The sequence below is a fragment of the Triturus cristatus genome, chromosome 7 (assembly GCF_964204655.1).
Source record: "Triturus cristatus chromosome 7, aTriCri1.1, whole genome shotgun sequence".
Taxonomy (NCBI): Eukaryota; Metazoa; Chordata; class Amphibia; order Caudata; family Salamandridae; genus Triturus; species Triturus cristatus.
In genome coordinates this window covers 1168744131-1168770265 of record NC_140590.1, presented here as the reverse complement: position 1 = coordinate 1168770265, position 26135 = coordinate 1168744131, and the positions used below count along the sequence as shown (strand labels likewise).

At 46.4% G+C, this 26135-nt stretch overlaps 1 protein-coding gene across 1 annotated transcript in view; it reads right to left on the bottom strand.

Moving 5' to 3' along the window:
• SRCAP (Snf2 related CREBBP activator protein) overlaps positions 1-26135 on the bottom strand; it is a 1742136-nt gene that overhangs the window by 949911 nt on the left and 766090 nt on the right. Inside the window, exon 18 of the mRNA XM_085618450.1 lies at positions 12216-12402. Coding sequence (XP_085474576.1) covers positions 12216-12402 — 187 coding nt within the window. The remainder of the gene's footprint in view (positions 1-12215; positions 12403-26135) is intronic.

Here is a 26135-nt window from a genome sequence, read left to right as displayed (position 1 = left end):
TCTGTAGACGCTCCTGGGAGAGAAACGCTTTTGCTGATACCGTCTCCAGAGTTGCTCCCAGAAAATCCCTTTTTTGTGAAGGGTAAATTTGGTATTTTGCTGCATTTACGGAAAGACCTAATGAGCGAAACACGTCCTGGCATAGAAGCGTGTGTTGTCGCAGGTGAGTGCTTGACTGGGATTTCAGGAGAAAATCGTCGAGATATGGAAATATTTGCACTCCCTGGAGTCGCAGAAACGCTATCACTGGGGCTAGTACCTTCGTGAACACTCGAGGGGCCGAGCGCAGACCAAACGGTAACACTTTGAATTGGAAATCGTGTTGACCCACTCGAAAACGCAGGAACTTCTGATGCCGTTGTAATATAGGGATATGAAAATAGGCATCCTGGAGATCTATCGTTGCCATGAAATCTTCCTGCGAGAGTAAACGCAAGATCTCTACTAGCGTCATCATACGAAAGGACTGGCTCTTTAGATATTTGTTTAGTGCCCTCAGATCGAGGATGGGCCTCCACTCTCCGTTCTTCTTTGTGATCAGGAAGAACCGGGAATAAAATCCTTTTCCCCTTTGAGATACTGGCACTGATTCTATAGCTCCTTTTTGCTTTAGAAGTCGAACTTGATGTAAAAGTTCTTTGATGTGAGCTGGTGGTGGTCCGGAAGGTGGTGTGGGCGGAGGGAATTTGGTGAATTCTAAAGCGTGTCCTTTTTTCACAATGTCTAAAACCCAACGGTCCCTTGTGATGGAGGACCATTGAGAAAAGAACAGAGAGATTAGACCTCCAACCTTGTCTGTCCGGTAAGAGTCACTGTCTCTTTGACCCGTTTCCTCTGTATGAGGATTTCCCTCTATACGACTTGGAGGCCTGCTGTCGTGATGACTGCTGGTGCTGGCCATACGAATATCGGTTGGATCCTTGATTATAGGGTCTGTACTGATTATTACCCCTTCGAAAATTTGAGGAGGTGCCACGTCCGCGTGCACCACGAAAATGTTGTCTTTGAAATTGTAGATTTCCTAAAGATCTAGCAGTCTCAGTATCCTTCTTTATGGACTGGAGTGCTTCATCGACGTGACTACCAAATAACGCCTCTCCGTCATAAGCCATGTTTAGGATCATGGACTGAACCTCCTGGCGAAAGGATGTTGATTTTAACCATCCTTGCCTGCGCAGAACAGCCGCTCCGGCAAGCTGACGGAAACCCGTGCATGCGATGTCCACTGCACAATCAATTATTTCCGCAGATGTTGCTTCTCCCTCTTGGAGCAACTTCATTGCTTCAACTTTAGATGGCTCTGGCAATTCTTGAACCAAATCTGAAATGTCAGCCCACACTTGTCGGTCATAGCGACCCAAGATGGCTAAGGCATTAGCCGCTCTAACCACAGTAGAAGCCATTGAAGAAAACTTACGCCCTATGGCATCCATTCGACGTCCGTCACGATCTGGTGGCGCGGTGATAGTAGACGCAGGATTTTTCGCCCTACGTTGTGCTGCCTGCATAACGACTGACTCAGGTCTAGCCTGACCCGTGAGGCATGCTGGGGTTCCTAGTGGTGCCTTATACTTCTTTTCTAGTCGAGACACCTGTGCTGGCAAGGTATTTGGTGTCTTCATCAACTTCTTGCCTTCTTCCCAAATAAATTCCACAATGGGAATAGTATGAGTTTGTTTAAAAGGTTGACTCTTGAAATCATAAAGGAAACAATCTTCCTCTCTGCGCTCCGTTGTGAGTTTAAAACGGTGTGCCGCCCTTTCCATTAGTTGGTGAAAATTCGCTATGTCCACTGGAGGTGAATCACCAGATACTATCTGAGAAGGGGATGGTGTCTGTGCCTGGTAATCGTCCCACTCCGCCATATCATCATCGTCGTTATCAACATCCCCATCATCATCTGGGATTTCACCCTCTTCCGTTTCTCGAGGGGCTTCCTCCACAGGCTCCGAGTGAGGTAACAATCTCTCTGGAACCTGTCTTGGTGGTGCAGATGGTATCAAAATTAAAGGATTTCCAATTGGTAACGGCGGTATATTAGTCGGAACCACAGGAGTTAACGGTACCTCAGACCGTTGTGGAGATAGAGGAAAACGTTGGTTATAATCGTCCAACATGCGTTGGAGATTAGTTATGAGCGACAATGGCAGAGTCGCCGTTGTATGCCTCGCAGGGACCTGCTGAACGTAATTTGGATCCTCATCCTCACTACTGTCGTCCTGGCATTTAATTATTAAGTCGGATGGGCTTAGCGCCGTTCCAAAAGACTCCGGTAAACCTTCAGACTCCTGATCCGAATCCGTTGCAAATAATGGTGATGGAAGCTGCGCATCCTCTACAGGAATAATCTCTTCTTGCCTATCTAGGCTAGTACTAGGTGGCAATGGCATCAAGGGAACCCCAGTGAAAGATGAAACCGGCGTTGAAGTCGCGGGAGGTATTTGCTCCCTCATTGACCTCTGGGCAGATGATATTCTGTTCACCCTTATCTTTATGCATGAACCTGCCGTCGACTGCTGCATGGTATGCACTGCGGACGTCTTCGGGGAGGGCCTCGTCGACGGAGCTATCATCGATGGAACGATGGTCGACGGAACAGTCGTCGGCGAAATAATTTTTGTCAACGAACTCTACGTCGACGGAGTCGTCGTCGACGGAGCTGTCGTCGACGAAGCCTTCATCGACGAGGCCACCGCCGACGGCGGAGCCACCGCCGACGGAGCCACCGTCGACTGAATCTTCTTCGTCGACGGAGTGGACGCCGACGAGATCGACGACGGAGTCGATTTCACACTCTTCGTCGACGAGACAGTTATCGTCGACGGGACCTTTGCCTTCTTCGTCGACGACGATGTAATGGGCAATATAGAAGTTACCGACCTTGAGGTACTGATGGTTACCGTCGACGAGGATAACGTCGACAGAACACTCGTCGACGAAGACGCAGCTGATGTCGTCGTCAGAGTCACCGTCGACGACCCAGACACTGCAGATTTCGTCGTCGGTAGAATCGTTGACGAGGCAGCCAGTCTTTTTCCTGAGGACTGGGAAGTAGACGCCTCAACAGCCTGAGAACTATGTCCCGAAGGCGACAAAACAGTAGGTGAGACAGCAGATGTGACAGCTGTCAGAGTCAAAGACAGTTTCTTTTTCTTCAGGAAAGGAGATGGTAACTCCTGCACACTACTGCGCTTAGAGGCTGTCTGAGAGCGGCCAGAAAGAAGACTTTCCATATCAGAAACTGGGTCTTCTTTATCCTTCAGTCTCTGTAGCCATATTAAGAGACGGCCTTCTCTGTCTTTCAAAGTCTTTGTAGAAAAGGTTCTACAAAATTTACATTTTGCCACTTCATGATCTGGTTACAAACAGTAAATACACTTCAGAAATAAACGCAGCTTTCCACACGAAGAACAAGGTCTAAACAAAGATTTCTTACTTGAAGACATTGACTGACAAAAACTGAGCAGAGCTCAGGGAGACTCCCTGTCACACGACGTGCGGTAGAAAATCTGAGGTGAGGAGCTCTGAGGAGAAGGTTCTAGAGAGGAGCTGGCGCCTGATTGGCCGTAGTTTGGACTAACATAATGACCGAGATAGACTGCGAATGTCTTTTTTCTCTTTCCATGCATCTCTATGGAGATTTCATATAGGGACATTCTTGATGTTATCACTTACTTATATCTCTGTTTTTATATGATTACTTATGTATATATATACACGGCTAGTTCCACCACAGAAAGAAACACACCTGCAAGATCAGCGACTTTTTTAGACGAGTTCAGGGTCTTGAGGAAAGGCCGGCAGGTATCCAAAGTTGTAACCCAACCATCCCAAGGAAGAGGGAGAACACAACGTGGCAGGGGACGAGGAAGAGGAAGAGGAAGAGGGAGGGGAGGAGTAAACAGAGACGAAAATGGAGAAAGCACAAGGAATCTAAACGGCAAAACAAAGGAGCCCATGGGAAGCAAATCAAGAGGCTCACAGAACAAGAAGTAATGGATCCGGACATGGTAAACAAAACTATAATAAATCTGAGTAATCGTAACTTAACTTACTTAGAGAAAAAAACATTATGTCTAGGATTGACTTTCTGCCCTACTGAGATCTTTAATTATGCTGACACACGTGTGGACATATACAAGTTCGTTAGAAAAGCCAAACTTAAAAAGTGGCATTATCTATATAAACGGGGTGATGCTCAAACGACTCAGCGAACTAACCCTGCAGAATATCCTTTTTCCAATTTGACTGTGGATGATGCAGATGTTTTACATGACATTCAGGATCTAGCCATGGGAGACACTTTTGTTAATACAACATCTAGTGAAGTATATGATCTTGATATTCCCACGGATTCGAGCGCAGCTACCAACTTCAAACCTCGCTCAGTTTTTTACCCTAATCTCCCCCACGACAATATAGACACATTCCATGAGGTGGTCACACAAGCATTGATCAAAATGAAACATCAAAAAAACAAAAGAGTCATTTTTAATTTAACTTTTGATCAAAAGAAATTGTTGAAATCACTAGCAGACGACACTGACATCATTATCCGTCCTGCTGACAAAGGAGGAAACATTGTTCTTTGGGACAAACAGATGTATATTACTGAGGCATCTAAACAACTAAATGATCGTAAATTCTATATGAAAGCCAATGTTGATATGTACAATGCAAGCATTCTTGTAATTTGGGATAAACTTAAGGAATGGGAACAAAAATGCTACATATCTTGGGAAGAGTATTGTTTCTTAAAACGAGATTACCCCAAGCTATCCATATTGTATCTTTTACCTAAAGTCCACAAAAACCCCATTATACCACCCGGGAGACCCATAGTATCTTCTATTGGCAGTGTTCTAGAGAATGTCTCTAAATATGTGGACCATTTTCTCCAAGACTATGTTACATTACTTCCATCCTATGTAAGAGACACTAAAGACCTTTTAACAAAATTGGAAGGTGTACAATGGGAAAACACCGACCTTATGATCACTTTAGATGTTAGTTCTCTTTACACGATCATTGATCATGGACAAGGTATTCAAGCATGTCACCATTTCTTGAAAAAGAGACCTATCGAATTTCTCGAACACACCAACATGCTTTTGGAGATGATACATCTGTGTCTTACAAATAACATTTTTATGTTTGATGGCACTATTTACAAGCAAGTCCTCGGTACTTCTATGGGGACTTGCTTTGCTCCAAATTTCGCGAATCTTTTTCTAGGCAAATGGGAAGAAGATTTAAGAAATGACATCTCCTTAATTTCATCATTTAGCAAAGTCAAACTTTGGCTACGCTATATTGATGACCTTTTCCTCATTTGGTCTGACACTGAGGAAGAAGCTAGAAAATTCATTGAAAAACTCAATAGCAACCATCTCAATATTTCTCTGACTAGTAGTATGAGTACAGAAAAAATAGAATTTCTTGATCTATTAATAACACCTCAAGGCAGAGATTTACATACAAGCCTCTTCAGAAAAACAACAGCAGGTAACACCCTTCTCCACGCTCTCAGCAGTCACCCAGATACACTCAAGTGGAGTATCCCTTATGGGGAGCTGTTGAGAGCGAGGAGAAACTGCAGCACTACAGCAGCATTCGACCTTGAAAAAGATGTCATGATCAAAAGATTCAAAGAGAGAGGTTACCCTACATGGGTTTTGCAAAAAGCTTTGAATAGAGTAAATCAAGTTGATCGGAAAAAAAAATGTTAAGTGAAAAAACAGAAACTACTATCACCAATAAACAAGAGGAAAGTAGAATTATCCTCACATTCAATGGTAACTCATCTCAGATACAAAAAATACTGACTGATAAATGGGACATACTTACCAGTGATCCTATTATCGGGAAAACCTTTTCCCAGAGACCCAGAATCACATACAAAAAAGGCAGGAGTTTGAGAGATATACTTACTCAAAATGACATAACTCCTAAACAATCCAACAGCGAACACAATCTAAAAGGTTTTTATCCTTGCGGACACTGCAAGGCGTGTCGCAATAGTAATATGACTAAACATTTCAAGATTCCTGGACAAACCTTACCTAAAAATATTTCTCAGTTTCTAACTTGCAGCACTCCGTTTTGTGTGTATGTCTTGACCTGTCCATGCAACATGTGGTATGTGGGCAGCACCACATTTATGGCTAAAAAAAGAGTATTGGAGCACATGCGGGCTATAAACAAAAAAGACACCCACTATCCCATTGCCAGACATTTTGAATCTTTTCATCTTTCAAACAGCTCTCTTTTGGGTTATTTTGTGATTGAGCAAGTACACTCGGGACCCAGAGGGGGTAACCGGGTATTACAACTTCGCAAACGCGAATCTAAATGGATAATTGAACTAGAAACAAAATATCCCAGGGGCCACAATCTTGACGAAGAATTAAGTATACATTTACGTAATGAATAATTGACTATTCCATGTCCGTATTATGTAACAGGTTATAATATGATAAGTCTTTTTAAACATATGAAAGCACTGTGCTGTGAATAGTGAGTTTCATATCCTTTTAATCATCACTTGATTTTTTTCATTCTTTTTCTTTATTCACAGGAGGAAAGGAAGGGTCGTACCGTTTGCGGACTGTCTTATCCGTTCCGGCCTCCCTACCCTTTTCTTCCTTGGCCTGTGGGTCCACTTAAGCTAAGTCTGTGCTTTTCTTACTCTTTCAATTTTCTTTTTCACTTTGGACACTATTGAGTAAACTAGGTCTTGTTTGGGTAATAACGGACTGAATATCGACACCACTATGGTGCTGTATTTGGATACAATAAGGTTTTTTGACCAAAAAATACATGTATAATTGATACATCCTATGTACTATACGTTTGACACGATAATTTCTAGGTTATGTATGAAAAACAACCAAACATAAAAAAACTATACAGTATTATATTTCCACTATACATATGAATGTGTTCATCGTATAACCATGGTTTTAGCCACTATACAGGCTGATATGGACTATTCAACTTTTATGATTTTGCATGCTGTTCATTATTATTGCACTGCTATTATGGTTTTGTGCAACAGCACTATGTATTAATTGGACACCATTATGGTATGATTATCTTGTTGGTCTTACACATGTTAGAATTATTCTGACTACTCTGTGCATATTAATGCTGAATAAGTATGTGGTTGATCACTTGTATCCTTTTGTTTGCATACAGCGACATATGAACCAGGAATTATAATTTTATGCTACTATTATAGCGTATACATATAGGTTTCTTAGCCATTAAGTAATGGCCGCCGCTGTTGCATTACCAAACGTAGTCCGTTTTCACTTTCGTTTCCCATGTAAGACCTGGTTGCACTTTCATGCACTGTGTGAACAAGACAGCTAGTCTGTCGAAACGCGTAACGGTTGCTAAATAAATCTATTTTGGGTTGAAATTCAAGAGTGCGTCTTCCTTGAGGATTTTTCAAGTGTGGATTATAATTCCGGGAGGCCTGCCCGGCGCGATGCACCACCTGTCTACGGGACAACAAACTCCAGCAAAAAGGTCGTTCTGGTGTGGATATATATATATATATATATATATATATATATATATATATATATATATATATATATATATATATATATATATATATATATATATATATATATATATATATATATATATATATATATATATATATATATATATATATATATATATATATATATATATATATATATATAATGGCTGTATATATTGCTATATTATTTACCGTGGGACTCCCACTCCGACGACGGGGAATATTCAAGCATGTGAATCTATGAAAGACACCCCAATACTGGAGAAATATTGATACAAGATGATTGATTTTTAATTTAAAAATGCGTTGACATGAGAACAGCAGCAAGGGAAAATCTGTGTGTGCCAATGTTCATCGTGTTCCCAAATATCTGCGATCCGTGAGCTCTAGCAGGAAATATCAGACAATTTCCTTGTTGAGTGTGTAATTATGTGTTCCAGGTTAGGTGCTCCGTTTCACATCCAATCAGCCCACGAGTTAGTCTCCATCATCCAATGGGAATCACTGAATCGAGGTACAAAAATAAAAACCACCACGCGTAATACTGCTATCATGCATCAACAGTATTTTCAAAGACAATTTTTGCACCCAGTAAAAGTGCACCTCTGAGAATTAAGCTTTCAGAGTCCACGAACATTTTAAATCAAATGTTCATCTAAATGGTGCCTCTCATGGGCCAATGATTTATTGAGAAAATCAGAAATTGCCTAAGGTTATTTTATACTAAATACTATATCACCCCTGAACCAATATCTTTTTTTTTGTAAAGCCTCATTAAAATTTTAGACTTGCTATTTAATAGCAAAGTAATTGCACTCCGAATGATTTAAAAAAAAAAAAAATAATAATAATAATAATAATAATAATAATAATAAATGATAATAAGGACATGGGCAAATAAAAAACTTTAAAATTCAGAAAAGATAGAAGAGTTTTGTAATTTTTTTTGCCTACTTCCTGTAGCAAGCATGTGGCCGCAGTAGGGAACCCGCCGCAGTGGTGGCGTTCCGAGGCGTCAGTCCAGCTCTCTCAGCCCGCTGGACTGTGACATAGTTTCCAACAGAACGGAGTCCTGGCTTCGACCCGCTGGAAACCAACCAGTGTGGAATAAGACGCGGTGCGCTGTCCCTCCTCCCAGAGGGATAGAAAAGCTGATGATAAAGCCAAGGCTGCAGGTATAAATAAAAATAAAATGCAATTATCTTCAATTGCAAGCTGCTAGAGATAGGTGGGAGCGTGTGACACAGCGAGAGAGGTAGGGGAGACAGTAGAGGGATACTTAACAGGAGTGCAGCAGGAGCAGTGGCACCGGGCCGCGGTTTTGAGGGAACCCATACAGCATTTTGTGGTTTTCTTTTAGTAAGCAATTTTGAGCAGGGAGGCTATAGTCCCTGCTTGCATTAGAGCCCAGGGAACCCTGTGTACACCCCAGGAGTGAGGGGGAATGGGGTGTAGACGCAAGGGTGAGATGAGAGGGAAGCAAGAGTTGGGAGGGACAGGGTTGAGATGGATTGGACAGAAGAGTTAGGGCAAGGGGGATGGGTCGAGAGTGAGGGAAGGCGAGAGAGGGACGGCTGAGGTGATAACGTCGTCAGCGGGTAGTGATGACAAAGAAGACATGTGTAGGAGGACGAGAAATGGGATAAGAAGTGTGGGTGTCTGGGAGGAGGCGGGAGAGAGGAATGGAATTGAAAAACAGGTGCGAGAGAAAAAGATGGAGTGACGGGGAGAGATGGGGTGAAAGGGAGAGAACAATAGAAGCAGATGAGAGGGAGCGAGGGTGTAAGAGGAAGGGGTGAGGTGACAGCTCGGGGTGAGCTGTGAAGGAGCGATGGTCTGGGAGGGTGTAATGGAGACGAGGCAGAGGGCTGGGGTTCATGGGCATGAAAAAGAATATGTGTGTGTTCATCGCATCCAACGGTGATGTCATACGCTCATGGGGTGACGTCATAATGTCGCGGATTATGAGAGCCTGAAAAATAAAACTGAGTCATACTAAAGTGTAAAGTAACAGTAATTTAATACAGGTGCACCTGAACCGAGGAAGGTGAAACCAGCAGGATTCCCAAAATGTAGTGACGCTGTTTGTTCCCTTAACACCCACGGGCAGGACTGATCATCAGCCAAGCTTCACCTCTTGCAGTCAGTGTTGATTATCTCACAGGGAAAGTACTAGCAAGGCTACTCAAATTACGTGATTTAGCAGCCCGCAGTGATTTCCATATACTTATGGGTTTGAAGCATTCTGAACTTGGCCTCGGCTGGTCGAGGAAAGAGGTGAAAATGAAGGGGGTTTACGGGTGCAAAGCAACCATTTAAAAGAAGTGTGTGCGCCTCGCAGCTTGGGGAGCCATTAGAAGCCCTGCCTTCATTCGGAGCGATATCTGCGGGCTGCGATTGGGAGGGTTTCAGCGCTGCTGACATTTTGCTGGGATTTCACAAGCATTGGCCGTGAGCAAAAAGAAAACGTGCGGCCGCGACTTGTGTGTGCGCGCGCGAGCAAAAAGAAAAAAAAACTTGCAAGTGGTGCACGCAACGGCAAAAGCAGGCTGGCAAGTGGTGTGCGATGTGCGCGCACCATGACGAGAGAGGAAAGCCAGATGGCGCCTCTGCTCGTCATTGTGCGTGTAACCGCACGCTCTATGCCAGCCAAAAGCGTGTCGTAGCACTTTGAAAACCCACACACTAAATGTCTCGCTGAGCAGCCCATGAGCTGGCTCAGGCGAGACCTAAAAAGGACATCACTTTTGATAATACCAGGGATTCCCAACTCGACGACGGGGAATGATTCAAGCATGTTAATCTATGAAAGTTCCAATACTGGAGTAACCAGCAATATGCAGGTAAGTAACCGATATACGATATTCAGCTTTGGATTAAGAATAAGTACCAAGCAAGGTTCAGGTAAGAGACCTCAGTGCACCACCAGCAGCAGAGGGGCAGCAGGGTGCACAGGTCAAACTCTGTATCTGGTGCCAATGTTATCTAATGGAGAATGGGGACAATCACAGTCCCCAGTGCTTGCAGGTGAGTAGCACTGTTTTGGAACCCAGTCTCCAGGGATTAAGGTAAGCATGGGTGCCACACAGAAGCACCAAACGTAAACCCTCAGCAGCACAGGGGTTGACGTGGAGTCCGGCAGGGGTCAACCCACGAGGAACTCTTGCTCAAGATTGCTGGGGAACCTTTTCTGCACTGGAGGATCTCTGACTCAGGCCATGGGCGGTAAGGGTGCAGAGGTGGTGGACTACGCAGTTACACAGGTTGAGCACTTGGTCCTTAAAGTTATTTTTCTTCTAGACCGGTCCACTTCCCACAAGAGAGTAGGAGTCTTTTAGAAGGCAGGCAGTTCTCCCAAGGTTCTGGAGGTCGCTAGGCTTTGGGACGATTCACTCTTCTGTAGCAGGTTCTGTGAGGCCTGCAGACAGGCCCATAGGGCTGGGGCCAAGTCAGTGGGTGTCTTTAGTCTTCACTGTTGCACGGCTCTTCTTTGTCTTCATCTTTATAGGTCATCGATAATCTAAGGATTAAGGTTCAGGGGTGCACCTAAATACTCAATTTAAGGGTGTTACAGGGGTTAGATGGTAGTAGCCAATGGGCTACTTAACGTTAGGGTGTCTACACCTTTTGTATAGCCCTAACCCTATTGGCTAGAATCCTCAAACACTATGGAGGATTTTGAAAGGAGGGGGGCACTTCAGCCATCATGAAGCTGTGAAACTCGTAGTGACAAGTTCTCCGTCCATTGTACTCAGTTTGGTTCACTGTGCACTTACAATGTCCAAGAATGGACTGAGATACTATAGGGGCATATCTGCTCATGCAGTTATGCCCAAAAATATATAGGTATAGTGCACCCTGCCTCAGGGCTGTAAGGCCTGCTGCAGGGTGACTTACCTATGCCTCTTGCAGTGCTGGTAGGCCTGGCTCACAGGCTGCACTCAATTCTTCAGTTTTACCAGCCCCAAAACACACATGCTGCAGTGACATTGTGCAAGTGTTTGGTGAGGGTTGTCTTGGGTTGCACAATGCATGCTGCAACAAATAGAGAACATCTCTGGTCACAATGCTCGTGGTATAACTGGTACCCTTTACAAAGGACTTGTATGTGGACCAGAGGTGTGCCAATTGTGGATACAAAGGGACAATTTTGGGAAAGAACACAGCCACTGGTAACCTGGTTAGCAGGAACCCAGTGCGCATTCAAAGATGCATCAGTCAGGCAAAAAGTGGGTGGTAAACATGCCAAAAGGGGTACTTTCCTACAGCGGTCATCTTTGGTATCTGTCAGATGTGCCATTCTTTCATTTCTGCTATTGACAATCAGACCAAACAACATTTACTTCACCACTTGGATCATGATGGCTGGGCCGTAAGCACTGCACACCAATTACTCACTGTTTTAGCTGTGTAAATCAAAAATACCAGTATATGCCCTTCCAAGCCACTTTCAAACCTCAGCAGCTTGCATGCATTTGCTCAGATTCTCAGATGAAACCTTTGCGCAAGTTCCTCTGAGGATTACCTGCATCACACCACTCACCAATAAAATGCTAATTAAAAACTTGTTGCAGAACTATCCAACAAACGGATCATTTTGTGGTCTCAAGCTCAAAATGGAACATTACAGTGTACAGTAAAGTGGTGGTTTAGGGACACCTACCTTGAATGGATCCCTCTCCAGTGCCCGGAGAGCCAGAGAAGCTGTTGTGAAGCAGATTCTTTCAGTGATAAATGGAGAATGGATAGGCCGGGGGTCAAATAGGTTGGGATGATTGCAGACTTTCCGTAACTGCATCAAAATATTGATTACACTCATGAAGTGACCGCTGGCCAGGGTTTCACGGGTTCTGAAACAGAAAAGGAAACAGTTTTATAAAAAGAGAGTAGATAAATTCTTTAGTGCAGCCACATGAATTAAATGAGCTCAAACAGACCAAAACCCCACCGCAATTGTTTTTAACAGTTGTCATATCCCAAATTAAGTCTATTAGCTATTACTTACAGGTATAGAAGGCAGACCAGGATAATGTTACTTACACAGTAAGCATCTGTTCTTGGCATGTAAAGCTGTAGATTAGGGTGGTAGGAATCTACAACTAATATAGGTCTCTACCAGATACATCATTACCGAGGGTAAGTAACTTGTTCATCTGATTGGTTGTAGATTCCTTACCTTAGAATAGATACCCCAGAAATAATATGCATTAAAGTAGGATCTGCGAACCAAGATCACACCAGGAAGTCCTGGAGGACAAAACATGCTCAGTACCGGTCTCTCCAGTCTTGGCTGTTCAGGCAGTAGTGTCTGGTAAACATGTGCAGGGATGCCCACGTTGCTGCCTGACAGTTATCAAAGAGTGTGCCTCTGCGTGCTAGAGCAGTGGTTGCCACTGTAGCTCTAGTGGAGTAGACACGACACCCAACAGGAGGTTCCTTTTTTTGCCAACGCGTGACATTTTAATGCAAAGGACAACCCATTGAGAGATGGTCTGTGTGAGAAAGTGCCCTCTTTTTGCATTGTTGCCCCCACTTTTTGCTGAACTGCTGATGTACTTTGAGTGTGCCCTAGGTGTCTCCCAATCAGGCACCCAGGGCCTATGTTCTTTCCCTAAAACTGCATTAAAAACAAAACCCCTTCAGGAATTACAACGCACTTACTCCATACCATCTACTCAATTCTTTAAATTTCTTCAATTACGTCATGCCCTGACCACTCAGATTCCCAATCAAGAGTCACTCCCCAAATTCAGCCCGCAGAAGGCCAAAATTCTCATTAGAGATCTAGGAAAGCGAGGGATATCCCAGATATACCGATCCTTGATAAACAATAGCCCATCCACACTAGACCTTCTTAGAGCCAATGGGCAGGGTGGGTGGGCCCTGGGCCCTCTAGAAAAGGAAGACTTTAGGGATGCGCTTATGGGCCCCAGAACACTCACTATCTCTTCCAAACTTCGCCTTATGCAGATATATTATCTACACTGCGCGTATCTCACCCCGGCACGGCTGCACAAAGCTGGAGTTCTCCCAGCTCCGCAAAGTCCACGATGTGCAAACAAACCGGCTGACTTCTTCCACATGGCCTGGTCCGGTGTGGTCATATCTAAGTACTGGGCGTCAATTACAGCGGAGTTGAGTGGTATACTGGGATGGGAGGTTCCTCTTAATCCTCTTGCTCTTCTTCTGGGGGTGATGGAGGGTATGAATGGTTCCCGAGCGGACAGTGTTTCTAGGAACAGCCATATTGGTTTGCGAAAAGAGACATTGCACGGGCCTGGAAAGATTTAAAATCTCCCTCTATATCAAAATGGTGAAGGGGGGTTGACTGGTGCGCACTCCAAGAAAAAGTGGTGTATGAGGCGCGAGGATGTCTGACCAAACATGGACGGGTATGGGGCAAATGGACGGGACCATTAAATCATCTCATGTGGGGATAGAATTTGGATTTGTACTGCAATGTTTTACATGTCACAGTTCTACAAATGTTGCTTTGGTTACAATGTTTTTGCAAAATGCCAATAAAATTGGATATTAAAAAAAAAGAAAGAAAAACACACAATTGCCACTCTCTGGGCACAGCCCCATAATGGCTACACTGAAAATTGAGCAGTTTGGTATTGTGAGAAAGCGCCCTCTTTCTGCATGGTATGCCCCCACGTTTTGCTGAATTGCTGATGTTCTTTGACTGAGTGTGCCCTGGGCTCCTGCTAATCAGGTACCCAGGGCCTATGTTGCTTCCCTCATCTGCATTGAAGCCTAAACCCAATTGGCATCCCTGGCCACACGTTTGCCCCTGGAAAATGGTACCATAGGTACCCAGTGCACTGTGACCAGGGAAGGCCTCCAAGGGCTGCAGCACTTATTGTGCCATCCTTAGAGGCCCTGTACCTTTACACTTACATTTACACCCCCCCCCCCCTTCTGCAGGCTGTGTGTTTTGGTTCAAAACAAAGGGAGGAGTCGACATGGCGCACATTTAACACACAATGATACCGGTGTGGGATTTATTGAAAAATGCAAGCAGAGGTCATCTTAGAGATGCCCCTGGAAAATGACCTAACACTAGGGTCCAGGCTGAGTGGCTGCTCAATAGCTGCCACCACCAGACAGGTTTCTGGACCCCCGGGTCGAGAGCCTGCTGCTCTCGGGGTCTGTAATAATGCACATCCTGGGACGAGGTGCCAAGTCTTCTCCACGAAGAGGAAGCTTCAAAGGCTTGCCGCCTTTGTGAGCTTCCCTAGGCCTTTTCCTGCTCCCAGCAACTGCTCCCCACCGGTTCTGACACCCACTTTGGGTGGGAAAACCGGCGGGAGAACCAAGTGAGGAAGGAAGGTGTGCCCACCTTTGCCAACACCACCCCTGAGGTGGGGGAGGGGAGGTGAAGCACAACTCTCAGTCCCCGCCATCTTGCAGATGGGGGGACCCAGCCAACCAGAGTGAGACATGTGCACCCCTCCCACTGGATAGGGGGAGTAACAACAGCAAGAAAGGAACCCGTTGGTCACAACCTTTACTCACCTGTAACACCCCTATATCAGGTATTTAGGGGCCCCCCTGAACCTTGCCTCCTCTGACAAGAAACAACCAAGAAGAAAAGAAGGACTGAACAGCATTGCTGAACCTAAGAGGAGGAGAACGCCCACTGACTTGGCCCCAGCTCAACCGGCCTGTCTCCACCTGGAACCTGCAGAAGCAAAACTAAGGTGTGTCCTGCAGCCAGAAACCTCAAGAACCCCGAGGACCTGCCCTACCTTCCAAAGAAAAGACTTGGTCTACCATTGTAGGAAAGTGTGTTGCTGTTGCAGAACCCCCCCCACCCCCCCCCCCCCCTTTTTGCCAGACTACTGAGGAGCTTTCACTTGATGTGCCCTGGGTCACAGCCAAATCAGGTTCCCAGGGCCTGTATTCTTTCCCCAAAAGTAACCCAATTAGCATCTCTGGCCACAGGTCAGCCCCTGGTAAACGGGACCACAAGCACCCAGGGCACTGTGATCAGGGAAGACCTCTAAGGGCTGCAGCAATTATTGTGCCCCCCCTAGAGGCCCTGTACCTTTACACACGCACACTGCCTTTGCAGGCTGTGTGTTTTGGTGCAGAACAAAGTACAGAATCTACATGGCACACATCCATGTGTGCCATGCCTACAACCCAAAGCCCTGGCATAGATCAGTCACCCCTCTAGCTGGGTGCACTAAGCCAGTGGTGAGGATACAGGTGCATAAGCCCTGTAGCCCTACAGTGCCCAAGTCCATTCTTAGGCATTGTAAGTGCAGTGCTGCCATTAAGAGTATATGGTGCTGGGAGCTTGTCATTACAAACTTCACAGCACCATAATGGTTACACTGAAAACTAAAGTTTGGTATCGAACTTCTCAGCCCATTAAACCCACACTGATACCAGTGTGGGATTTAAAGAAAAAAGCATGACAGAGGGCATCTTAGAGATGCCTCCTGAAACTCGACCAACTTCTAGTGTCCCGACTGAGTGGCTGCTTAGGCTGCCACCTACAGTCATTTATCTGGACCCCTGGGTCGAGAGCCTGCTCCTCTCGGGTGCCTCAAACAATACACTTCCTGGAACGAGGTGCCAAGCCTCCTCCCCCAGGATGGGCAAGGTTCACAAAGGGGAAGCTTCAAAGGCATGTCACCTTTGTGACCCTCCCCAGACCATTTGCTGCTTTCAGCAACTGGTTCTACCCCCTACTTTTGTCGGGAGAACCAACAGGAAAAACAAGTGAGGGAAAGAGGTGTGCCCACCTCTGCCAACTCTACCCCTCAAGTGGGGGAGGCAAGGTGAAGCAAAACTCCGAGTCCCCGCCATCTTGAGGATGGGGGGACCGAACCAACCAGGGACAGTCTCCTGCCCCCCTCCCACTGGAGGGTGACACGATAGGGGGTTTACCCATCCCAGGGAAGGGACCCATTTGTCCCTGCCCTTTGCCTACCTGTAACGCCCCTAAATCTAGTATTTAGGGGGCACCCTGACCTTGCTTCCTCAGATCCAGAAACAACAAGAAAGAAGATAAGAAGGACCGAAGAGCCGTGCAGAGCTAACAAGAGAACAACGCCCACTGACTGTGACCCAGCCCTACCGGCCTGTCTCCCCTCGAACCTGCTCCTCCAAAATCCCGGTGTTGTCCTGCAGCCAGCAACCTCAACAAACCCAGAGGACTAGCCTGCCTTCACTTCAAAAGAATTGTCTCCAGAGAACAGCGATGTCCATGTGTGTTGTCTAAGTAAGACAATGCTGGAACAGATACAGGTCCCGGGGAGGTGGGTGGGCGTTTGCGACTCTACAGCTCTACATGCCAATAACAGATGCATACTGGTAAGTAGCATATTCCGTTCGAAGCATATGAGCTGTAGATCACACACTTAGGATAGACTATATAGCAGTGTCTCCCCTAGCGGTGGTCACCTGCATCGGTTGCAGCAGTTTGGAATAAAGTTTTAAGGACAGCCAGACCCACAGAAGCTTGTTGCTTTGCTTGCACGTCAACACAATAGTGTTTAGTGAAGGTGTGTGTTGTAGACCATGTGGCTGCCTTACAAATGTCTAAGGGAATGTTCCCTAAGAATGCCATGGAAGCCCCTAGTTTGCGTGTGGAATGCGCTCTAGGGGGAACTGTTAGTGTGCGTTTAGCTTTCTGGTAGCATATTTGGATACATTTAACTATCCACCTAGCTATACCAGATTTGGAAATGGGCTTGCCTTTATGTGGTGGTGAGAAAGCAACAAACAATTGTTTGGTTTTGCGGAATGATTTGGTTCTGTCAATGTAGTACAGAAGGGCTCTTTTGACGTCTAAGGTATGAAGAGCTCTTTCAGCTACCGAGTCGGGACTTGGGAAGAACACTGGTAGCTCTACTGATTGGTTAAGATGGAACGGAGATATGACATTTGAAAGGAATTTCGGGTTTGTTCTAAAAACCACTTTGTTACGGTGTAATTGTAAGAATGGTTCTTGTATGGTTAAAGCCTGGATTTCACTCACCCTTCTGAGGGATGTGATAGCGATAAGGAAAGCCACTTTCCATGTGAGGAACTGTAATTCGCATTTATGCAGAGGTTCAAATGGGGGTCCCATGAGCCTTGTAAGAACAATGTTTAGATTCCACACTGGAGAGGGTGGTAATCTGGGAGGAATAATTCTTTTTAGTCCTTCCATGAAGGCTTTGATCGCAGGCACTCTTAAGAGTGACAAGTGTTGTCTATTTTGTAAGTAGGCTGCTAATGCCGCTAGGTGGAGACATATAGATGAGTATGCCAAATTACATCTTTGCAAGTGTAGCAAGCAGCAAATGATGTCCTGGAAGGATGCATCCAGTGGGTTTATATGATTGTTAGTGCAGTAAATGGCAAATCTTTTCCATTTTGCAGCGTAGCAGGCTCTAGTGGTAGGTCGTCTGGCCTCCCTTATAATATTCATGCAGTCTGGTGGTAGGTTGAGATAACCAAACTCTAGGACTTCAGGAGCCAGATTGCCAGGTTCAGGTGACCTGGATCTGGGTATCTGATTTCTCCATGGTTCTGGGTTAATAAGGACGGGGAGAGATGCAGTTTTTGGTGGGGCACTAGCGAGAGTTCCAGTAGTGTTGGGAACCAAGGTTGGCGTGCCCATGTGGGAGCTACTAAGATCAGTTTGAGAGACTGTTGCCTGAGCTTGCGTACCACTAATGGAATGAGTGGGAGAGGCGGAAAAGTTTACGCATATCTGCCTGACCAGTTAATCCATGTTGCATTTCCCTTTGACTCCGGGTGGGGAAACCTGGCGGCGAAGGTTGGGCATTTTGCGTTTGTGTGTGTCTTTTTGGCCCCATTGTTGGAAAAAGGGTATTAGAACTTGGGGATGTAGTTCCCATTCATGGATTTGTTGAGTCGGTCGACTTATCAGATCGGCAATCTGATTGTGAACCAATGGAAGGTGTTCTGCAAGTAGGTATATTTTCTGGGGTATGGCCCATCTCCAAATGTTCTGTGCGAGCTGGGACAGCTGGAGAGAATGTGTGCCTCCTTGTTTCTGTATGTAATACATTGCTGTCATGTGGTCAGTCCGAATGAGGACAGTTTTGTTTTGGAGATTTATTTGGAATGATTTTAGTGCTAGGCACACTGCTAGCAGTTCCAGGTAATTGATATGGAGCATTTTTTGTTGAGTGGTCCATTTGCCCTGAGCGGTGTGGCCGAGGAGGTGCGTTCCCCATCCTGTGAGCGACGCGCCCGTTGTCAGCACTATCTGTGGAAGAGGCTCTAGGAACGGCCGCCCTTTGGATAAGTTTGTTATGTTCCACCATTTGAGAGAGCGATGTGTGCGGCTGTCCGCAACACCAGATCCGCAAGTTGTCCGGGAGCCTGGTTCCACTGACGTGCTAGACATTCTTGCAAGGGACGAATTTGAAGTCTTGCATAAGGCACAATGAAGATGCAGGACGCCATCATGCCTACGAGTTGCATGAAAACTCTTGCTGGAAGAGAGTGTTGGATTTGGAATTTTGCGATAAGAGCTTGCATATTGGCTATCCTGGCTGGATTGGGATATGCTCGGGCTGTGGAGGTGTTTATTGTGGCTCCCAGATACTGATGTATGTGAGCAGATTGGAGGTGAGATTTGGGATAGTTTATTGTGAATCCCAAGTTGTGTAAAATTTGGATAGTTTGGTGAGTGTGTAGGACACACTTGTTGAATGACTTGGGTTTTATTAGCCAGTCGTCTAGATACGGGAAGACATTAATTTGTTGCCGTCTGAGATGTGCTGCTACTACTGCTAGACATTTTGTGAATACTATGGGTGTGGTTGTTACCCCGAATGGGAGGACTGCAAACTGGTAGTGTTGTCCGTCCACCACAAACCTTAAATACTTCCTGGGGGCAGGATGTATGGTAATGTGGAAGTAGGCGTCCTTGAGATCTAGTGTGGTAAGGAAATTGCCTTGTTGCAGTAGTGGGAGCACTTGTTGAAGAATGATCATTTGGAAATGATCTGAGTTGATAAACAGATTTAGGGGTCTAAGGTCGAGTATTGGTCTTAGAGTCCCGTCCTTTTTGTGGATTAGGAAGTAGAGTGAATATACCCCTGTACCCTGATGTTGTAAGGGAACTGGTTCTATTGCGTGCTTTTGAAGCAATGAGAGAACCTCTTGTTTGAGGAGTGCAAGATGATCTTGTGACATGGAACGCTGTTTGGGTGGTATATGCGGGGGATAGTTGTGAGTTCCAGGCAGTAACCATACTGTATAATTTGTCTTACCCACCTGTCTGTTGTGATGGAGTTCCAGACAGGTAGGAACTGTGTTAGTCTTCCCTCGAACAGAGTGGAATGGTCTGGGGGGGAGTGGAGGAAAGTCACTGTTTTGTGGCAGGGGAGGTGCGAGTGATATTATTACCTCAACCTCTCCCCTTGTTATCGTTTCCTCTGTATCCGCATCTAAAATATCCTCTACTGGGGGATGTGTGTGTGGCGGTTTTGAATGTAGAGGAGGTGTCCGTTCCAATATTCTTGGAGGCTCCTCTATAGAAGGAGTGCCGAAAGGACCCGGGTGGTTGGGGAGATTGTAATGCTCCCATGGACTTAGCCGTCCCTGTGTCCTTTTTCATTTTTTCCAGGGCAGCGTCTACTGCTGGCCCAAAGAGCTGTTCCTGATTGAATGGTTGACTAAGTATGGTAGTTTGTACCTCTGGCTTAAAGCCTGAGATGCGTAGCCATGCATGTCGAAGGAGCACACTTGTGTTAATTGCTCTAGAGGCGGTGTCTGCGGCGTCAAGTGCACATTTAATTGCTGCATTTGAAATGAGCTTTCCCTCCTGAATGAGGTCATTTGCCTGGGTTTTGTATTGGTCTGGCAGATGTTGTAAGTCTCTAATTGATCGTAGTGGGCCCTGTAGTAGCGTGCTAGTAGGGCTTAGGTGTTGGCAATTCGCCAGTGATTAGCGGCTTGTGCTGCTACTCTTTTGCCAGAGGCTTGTAATAGTTTGAATTCGTTGTCTGGGGGTGGTGTATCTCCTGTGGTTTGGGAGTTGGCGCGTTTCCGAGCACTGGAAACGACCAAAGAATCCAAAGGGAGTTGGCCCTTGATGTAGTTAGGGTCTTCAGGAGCAGGCCAATATTTCTTTTCAATTCGTGGGTTGAGAACCCTGGCACGAACGGGGTCTTTAAAGACTTCGGAGGCGTGATTTATGAGTCCTTTAATCATGGGCAGGATTTGTACAGACTTTTGAGACTGTTCGAAAGTGTCTAATAAGAAGTCTTCCTCTGGTGCGTCGGAGGGCATTGCGATGCCGTGGTATATTGCTGCTCTATTTAATAATTGTCCAAACCTCAGGTGTAAGAAAGTGGGTTTCTGTTGCAGTAACCCCCCTTTTTGTTTTGCCTAATAGCTGATGCACTTTTCCTTGTTGTGCCCTGGGCTCCTGCCAATCAGGTGCCCAGGGCCTGTGTTCCTTCCCTAAAAACTGCCTAGCAGCCAAAACCCAAATTGGCAAACCCTGGCTACATGTCAGCCCCTGGTAAATGGTACCCTAGGTATCCAGGGCCTTGTGACCAGGGAAGGCCTCTAAGGGCTGCAGCACTCATTGTGCCACCCTTAGAGGCCCTGTACCCTAACACACACACACTGCTCTTGCAGGCTAAGTGTCTGGATACAAGACAAAACAGAGAGTGGACATGGCACACATCCCTGTGTGCCATGCCCCCAACCTACACTGCCCTGGCATACATCAGCCACCCCTCTAGCTGGGTGCCCTATGCCAGTGGTGTGGGCACAGAGGCAGGAGCCCTGTGCCCCTACAGTACCCAGGTCCATTCCTGGGTCCTGTAAGTGCAGTGCTGCCAGCTAAGAGTATATGGTGCTGGGAGCTTGTCAAACACTAACTCCACAGCACCATAATGGCAGCACTGAAGACTGAGAAGTTTGGTATCAAACTGCTCAGCACATTAAATCCACACTGATGCCAGTGTGTGATTTATTGTACAAAGCACCGCAGAGGCCATCTTAGAGAGGCCCCCTGAAACCTAAACCTACAATCCGCGTCTGTTCTGAGGCTGCCTAGGCTGCCACACAGCAGACATGTTGCTGGACCCCTGGGTAGGAGAGCCCCTGCTCTCCTGGGTCTGCAACAATGCACATCCTGGGCGAGGTGCTAAATCTCCTCCCCCAGGATGGGCAGGGGGAAGCTTCAAAGGCATTCCGCCTCTGTGAGCTTCCCCAGGCCACTGCAACCCCCCACTCTGGCGGGAAGCTTGGCCGGAAACCCCAAATAAGGACAGGGGATGTGCCAGCCTACCAACCCCACCCCTCAGGTGGGGGAGGAAAAGTGAAGCACATCTCCGGGCTCTCGCCATCTTGAAGATGGGAAGCCCTGCCCAATCAGGACTAGGCTCCTGCCCCCCTCGCACAGGAGAGAGGCAGGATAGGGGGTGTACCCACCCCAGGACAGGGACCCATTGGCCCCTGCCCTTCACCTACCTGTAACGCCCCTAAATCTAGTATTTAGGGGCACCCTGAACCTCCCTTCCCCAGATTCCAGATTACAAACTACAAAGAAGAGCAAGAAGAAAGAAGAAGACCTGCCCTGCAGCTGCTAAAAAGAGGAAGACTACCAACTGCTTTGGCCCCAGCCCTACCGGCCTGTCGACCCTCGAACCTGCTCCTGCTCTAACCCGGCATCTCTTGTGGCCAGCAACCTCACAAACCCCGGAGGACCTGGCTACCTCTTGGCTCTAAGCCCCTGGGACTCCCATGAGTAGAGGCTCTACTCAAAACCTCTCTCTAATCCCTGGCAGCAGCCCGGAACCGCGAACCCAGCACACTCTGCACCAGCCAAGCCTGGCCTGTGCCGGAGTGAACAAAGACCACGAGGACGACCCCACGGTGACTGTGACCCCGAGTCCGGCACCCAAGGACCTCCCTCGACACTCCTGAAGAAGCCTGCAGCCTCAGAACAAGGTGCCCCCCCCCAACCGCTATCAACAGAGGGTAAGATTTCCCGACACCAAAAGGCACACCTGCACGCGGCGACCCACGGCCCCCTGTGCCCAATCCCGGGGTACTTACCGATACTCCAACTACCCAACTTACCTTTCGAAGTGGTGGTGGCACCTGAAGAGTCCTCGCCCCGAGCTTGCAGTCTTTTTCTAAACCGGAGATTTCCCATTGAAATCAATTGAGCGCCTGAAGGCTCAAAAGCACTCTGCACCCAGCCGCCCGAGTGGCCCTGGCAGTGAAAAATCTACACCTACCTACTTCCCCACTTGCCCTGAGTAAGTGACCAGGAGCCCAGCTCCCACAGCCGCGTGGCTTGCCCGACAGCAGCCACCAACCCAGGCCCCCCTATCCCTCAGAACATTGGGCCTAACTCTCTCTGCACCTGGCCGCCCTAGAGCCGCTGAGGGTGAACCAACTGTACCTACCTGACCCTGGGGGAACCCCGAGTCTATGCCCAGAACCTCAACTCTGCCAGTCGAGTACTTACCCTTAAACCGCAAACTCTATTTTCCTCATAGGGTAACCGACTGGCTTTTTCCTGAAATTTCTTCTAAGTGTGGACTTTTCAAATCTTCAAATATTCACCAAAAATCAGCCGACTGACAAAAACGAATTTACTCACCTGCTATTAGGTGAGCTCCCAGTGCTGGATCTTGGTGCCCAGCACTGACTCTGAAAAGTACCCACAACTATACTTACCTTTAACTCATTTTTCTTACATAGGAAACCATTGACTGATTTTCTGTGAAATTTCTTCTAAGTGTTGATTTCTGCAATTTCTAAATATTCTTCAAAAATCGTTTAACATTTGAAAACGTAATTACTTACCTGTTTTGGATAAAGGTCCCAGTACTGAGTCTAGGCACCCAGTACTGGATTACAAAAGTAACGATAACCTACTGTACCTATAACGTGAATTTTCTTCCATAGCGAATCATTGATTGTTTTGCTCTGAAATATTTTCTAAGTGTTAACTTTTAAAATAGCTAAATATTAGTTAAAAATCATTACAGTAACAAAGTCGACTTTCATCAACTGATTCTGAGAACTGACCCAGGACTGAATCTAGGATCCAGTCTTGGAATTACAAAAGTAATCTAAAAAGTAATCTGTTGCATATAACTTGAATTTATCATTGAGCTCAATGTATTGTGTTTAGAAATAGAGTTGCCTACTGCAACTACTTGTAACTGTTTACTAAAAATTCTATTGCATATACAAAAGTATTTTTATGAAACATCTCCTGTCGAGAAAGTATATTTTAATTCCAAGTGTTGGTTCTAAAATAAAACAAGCATATATTTTTTTTATATACAAACCATTGGCCTAGAGATCAGTTATTGAGTGTGTGGAACTATTTGCTGACTGAGTGTGTACAACAAATGCTTTACACTGTCCTTTGATACTGCCTTACTGCTCGACCAGGCTACCACTTTGGAGAGTAAGGTTATATCTAACTTTAACCTCTGTTAAACCTTTGGGGTCTGTGGACTCTGTACACCCTGTACCTATTAAGGAACAGTATATACAGAGCCACTTTCTCACACTGCCCGCAGCTCTAACATGTTTAGTGGTAGGATTGTTCCTTGACGGACCACCGCCCCTGCATTTGTAGGCAATCCATGTGCGCCCCCCATCCTTGAAGCGATGCATCCGTTACCAAGGACTGGGTAGGAACCGGTTGATGGAAGGGGACTCCCAGTACAAAGTTCTGTGGATGAGTCCACCACAGAACAGACGTTTTTGCTGCTTGTGAAAGCACAATCCGGTCTTCCCAGAAACCGGTTGCCTGGTGCCACTTGTCCTCCAGGTCCTGCTGTAGAGGTCTCATCCTCAGCCTGGCGTTGGGAATGAGGAATATGCAAGAAGCCATTGATCCCAATAGGGACGCTACTTGCCGGATCGTCGTGCGACTGGTCTGGAGAAGAACTTGGCACTTCTGCTGAATTGATAAAAGTCTCTGATCCGAAGGAAACGCTTTTCCTAGGTTTGTATCTAGGATGAAGCCTAAATAATGGATCACCTGTGTAGGCTGGCGAACTGACTTTTCCATATTCACGTGCAGGCCCAGCCTGCGGAGTAGAGTTGGACACACTTGGAAGTCGATCTTTACTTGTTGTGGAGATGGCCCTTTCAAGAGCCAATCGTCCTAGTATGGATATACGAACAGATCTCGCCTGTGTAGAACTGCCGCTACCACCGCCATGCACTTGGTAAAGACTCATGGGGCAGATTTTAGTCCGGAAGGCAACACTCGGAACTGGTAGTGACTGTTGTCCTCCACGAATCGCAGGAATTTACGATGACGGGGAGTTACAGGAATGTGGAAATGCGCATCCTGGAGATCCACTGAACACATCCAGTCCCCTGCTTGCAGATGTGGACATATTTGATGAAGCACCAGCATGCGAAATTTTTCTTTCAAGATGAGCTTGTTCAGCGACCGCAGGTCCAGGATTGGTCTGAACTTGTGCTCCTGATCTCTTTTTGGCACAAGGAAGTACCTGGAGTGCACTCCCTTTCCTCGCTGCGAGATGGGAACCTTCTCTATGGCCATTTTTTGTAGAAGCGCCACCACTTCTTGTCGTAGTAATTTTAGCTGGTGGGCACGAGATCTTTTCGGAGGAATGTCCTTTGGAAACACACGGAAACATAGTGCGTATCCATTGCGCAGTATACTGAGCACCCAACGATCCTTTATTATGTTGCACCACTCTTTCAGATATTGTGAAACACTTCCTCCCACTGGAGTGGGCAACTGCGTCAGAGGAAGCTCCGGCTCATTGTTTTTCCTTTGGTCGAGTGGTGGAGGAGGACTGTTGTTGGTTACCCCCTCTACCTCTGTTAGACTTTCGACCCTGAAATTGCGATCTTCCTTGGTTCTTGCTTTGGGACCAATGAGGGGTTTGAACCCTCTGTTGCTATCCCCTGCGCTGGCTGGGCCTGTACCTTCGTCAGAATTCCTTTTTCTTTTCTAGCCCCACCGCCTTCAAAGTGTCCAACTCGGCTTTCATTCGAGCCATCTCTTCATCTGTGTGGGAGCCAAACAATGAAGAACCCGAAAAAGGTAGGTTAAGGATCCTCTGCTGAGCATCCGGTTTAAGAGCTGTAAGCCTTAACCAGGCAGACCTTCTTGCGCAAATTCCATTCACATACTAATGCGCCGATAGTGTGGCACCATCCGCTGCAGTGCTAATCATTTGATTAGCTACCAAGGAACCCTCCGTAATGATTTCTTCAAAGTCTTTCTGATCCTCTTTCGGTAACTTTTCTTTGAACCGATCCAAAGAGTACTATAAGGATCTGTTGTATCGTCCTAATAAGGCTGCTGCCCTGGAGACTTTGGGTGAAGAAGCTGCCGAGCCACAAACCTTTCGTCCCCAAGAATCCTGGGACTTACTCTCCTTGTCCGGAGGGACCAACGCATGAGCAGAGACTGCGTACGTCTTACGTGCTGCTGCGACTATCACGGAATCCGCAGGTGGATCCGTTATCAAGAACACCGGGTCTACATCAGCAGGCTTGTACTTCTTTTGAATTCTGGCCGGTGTAGCTTTAATCGCGGAGGGGGTTAGAAAAATGTCCATTACTGGTTCCA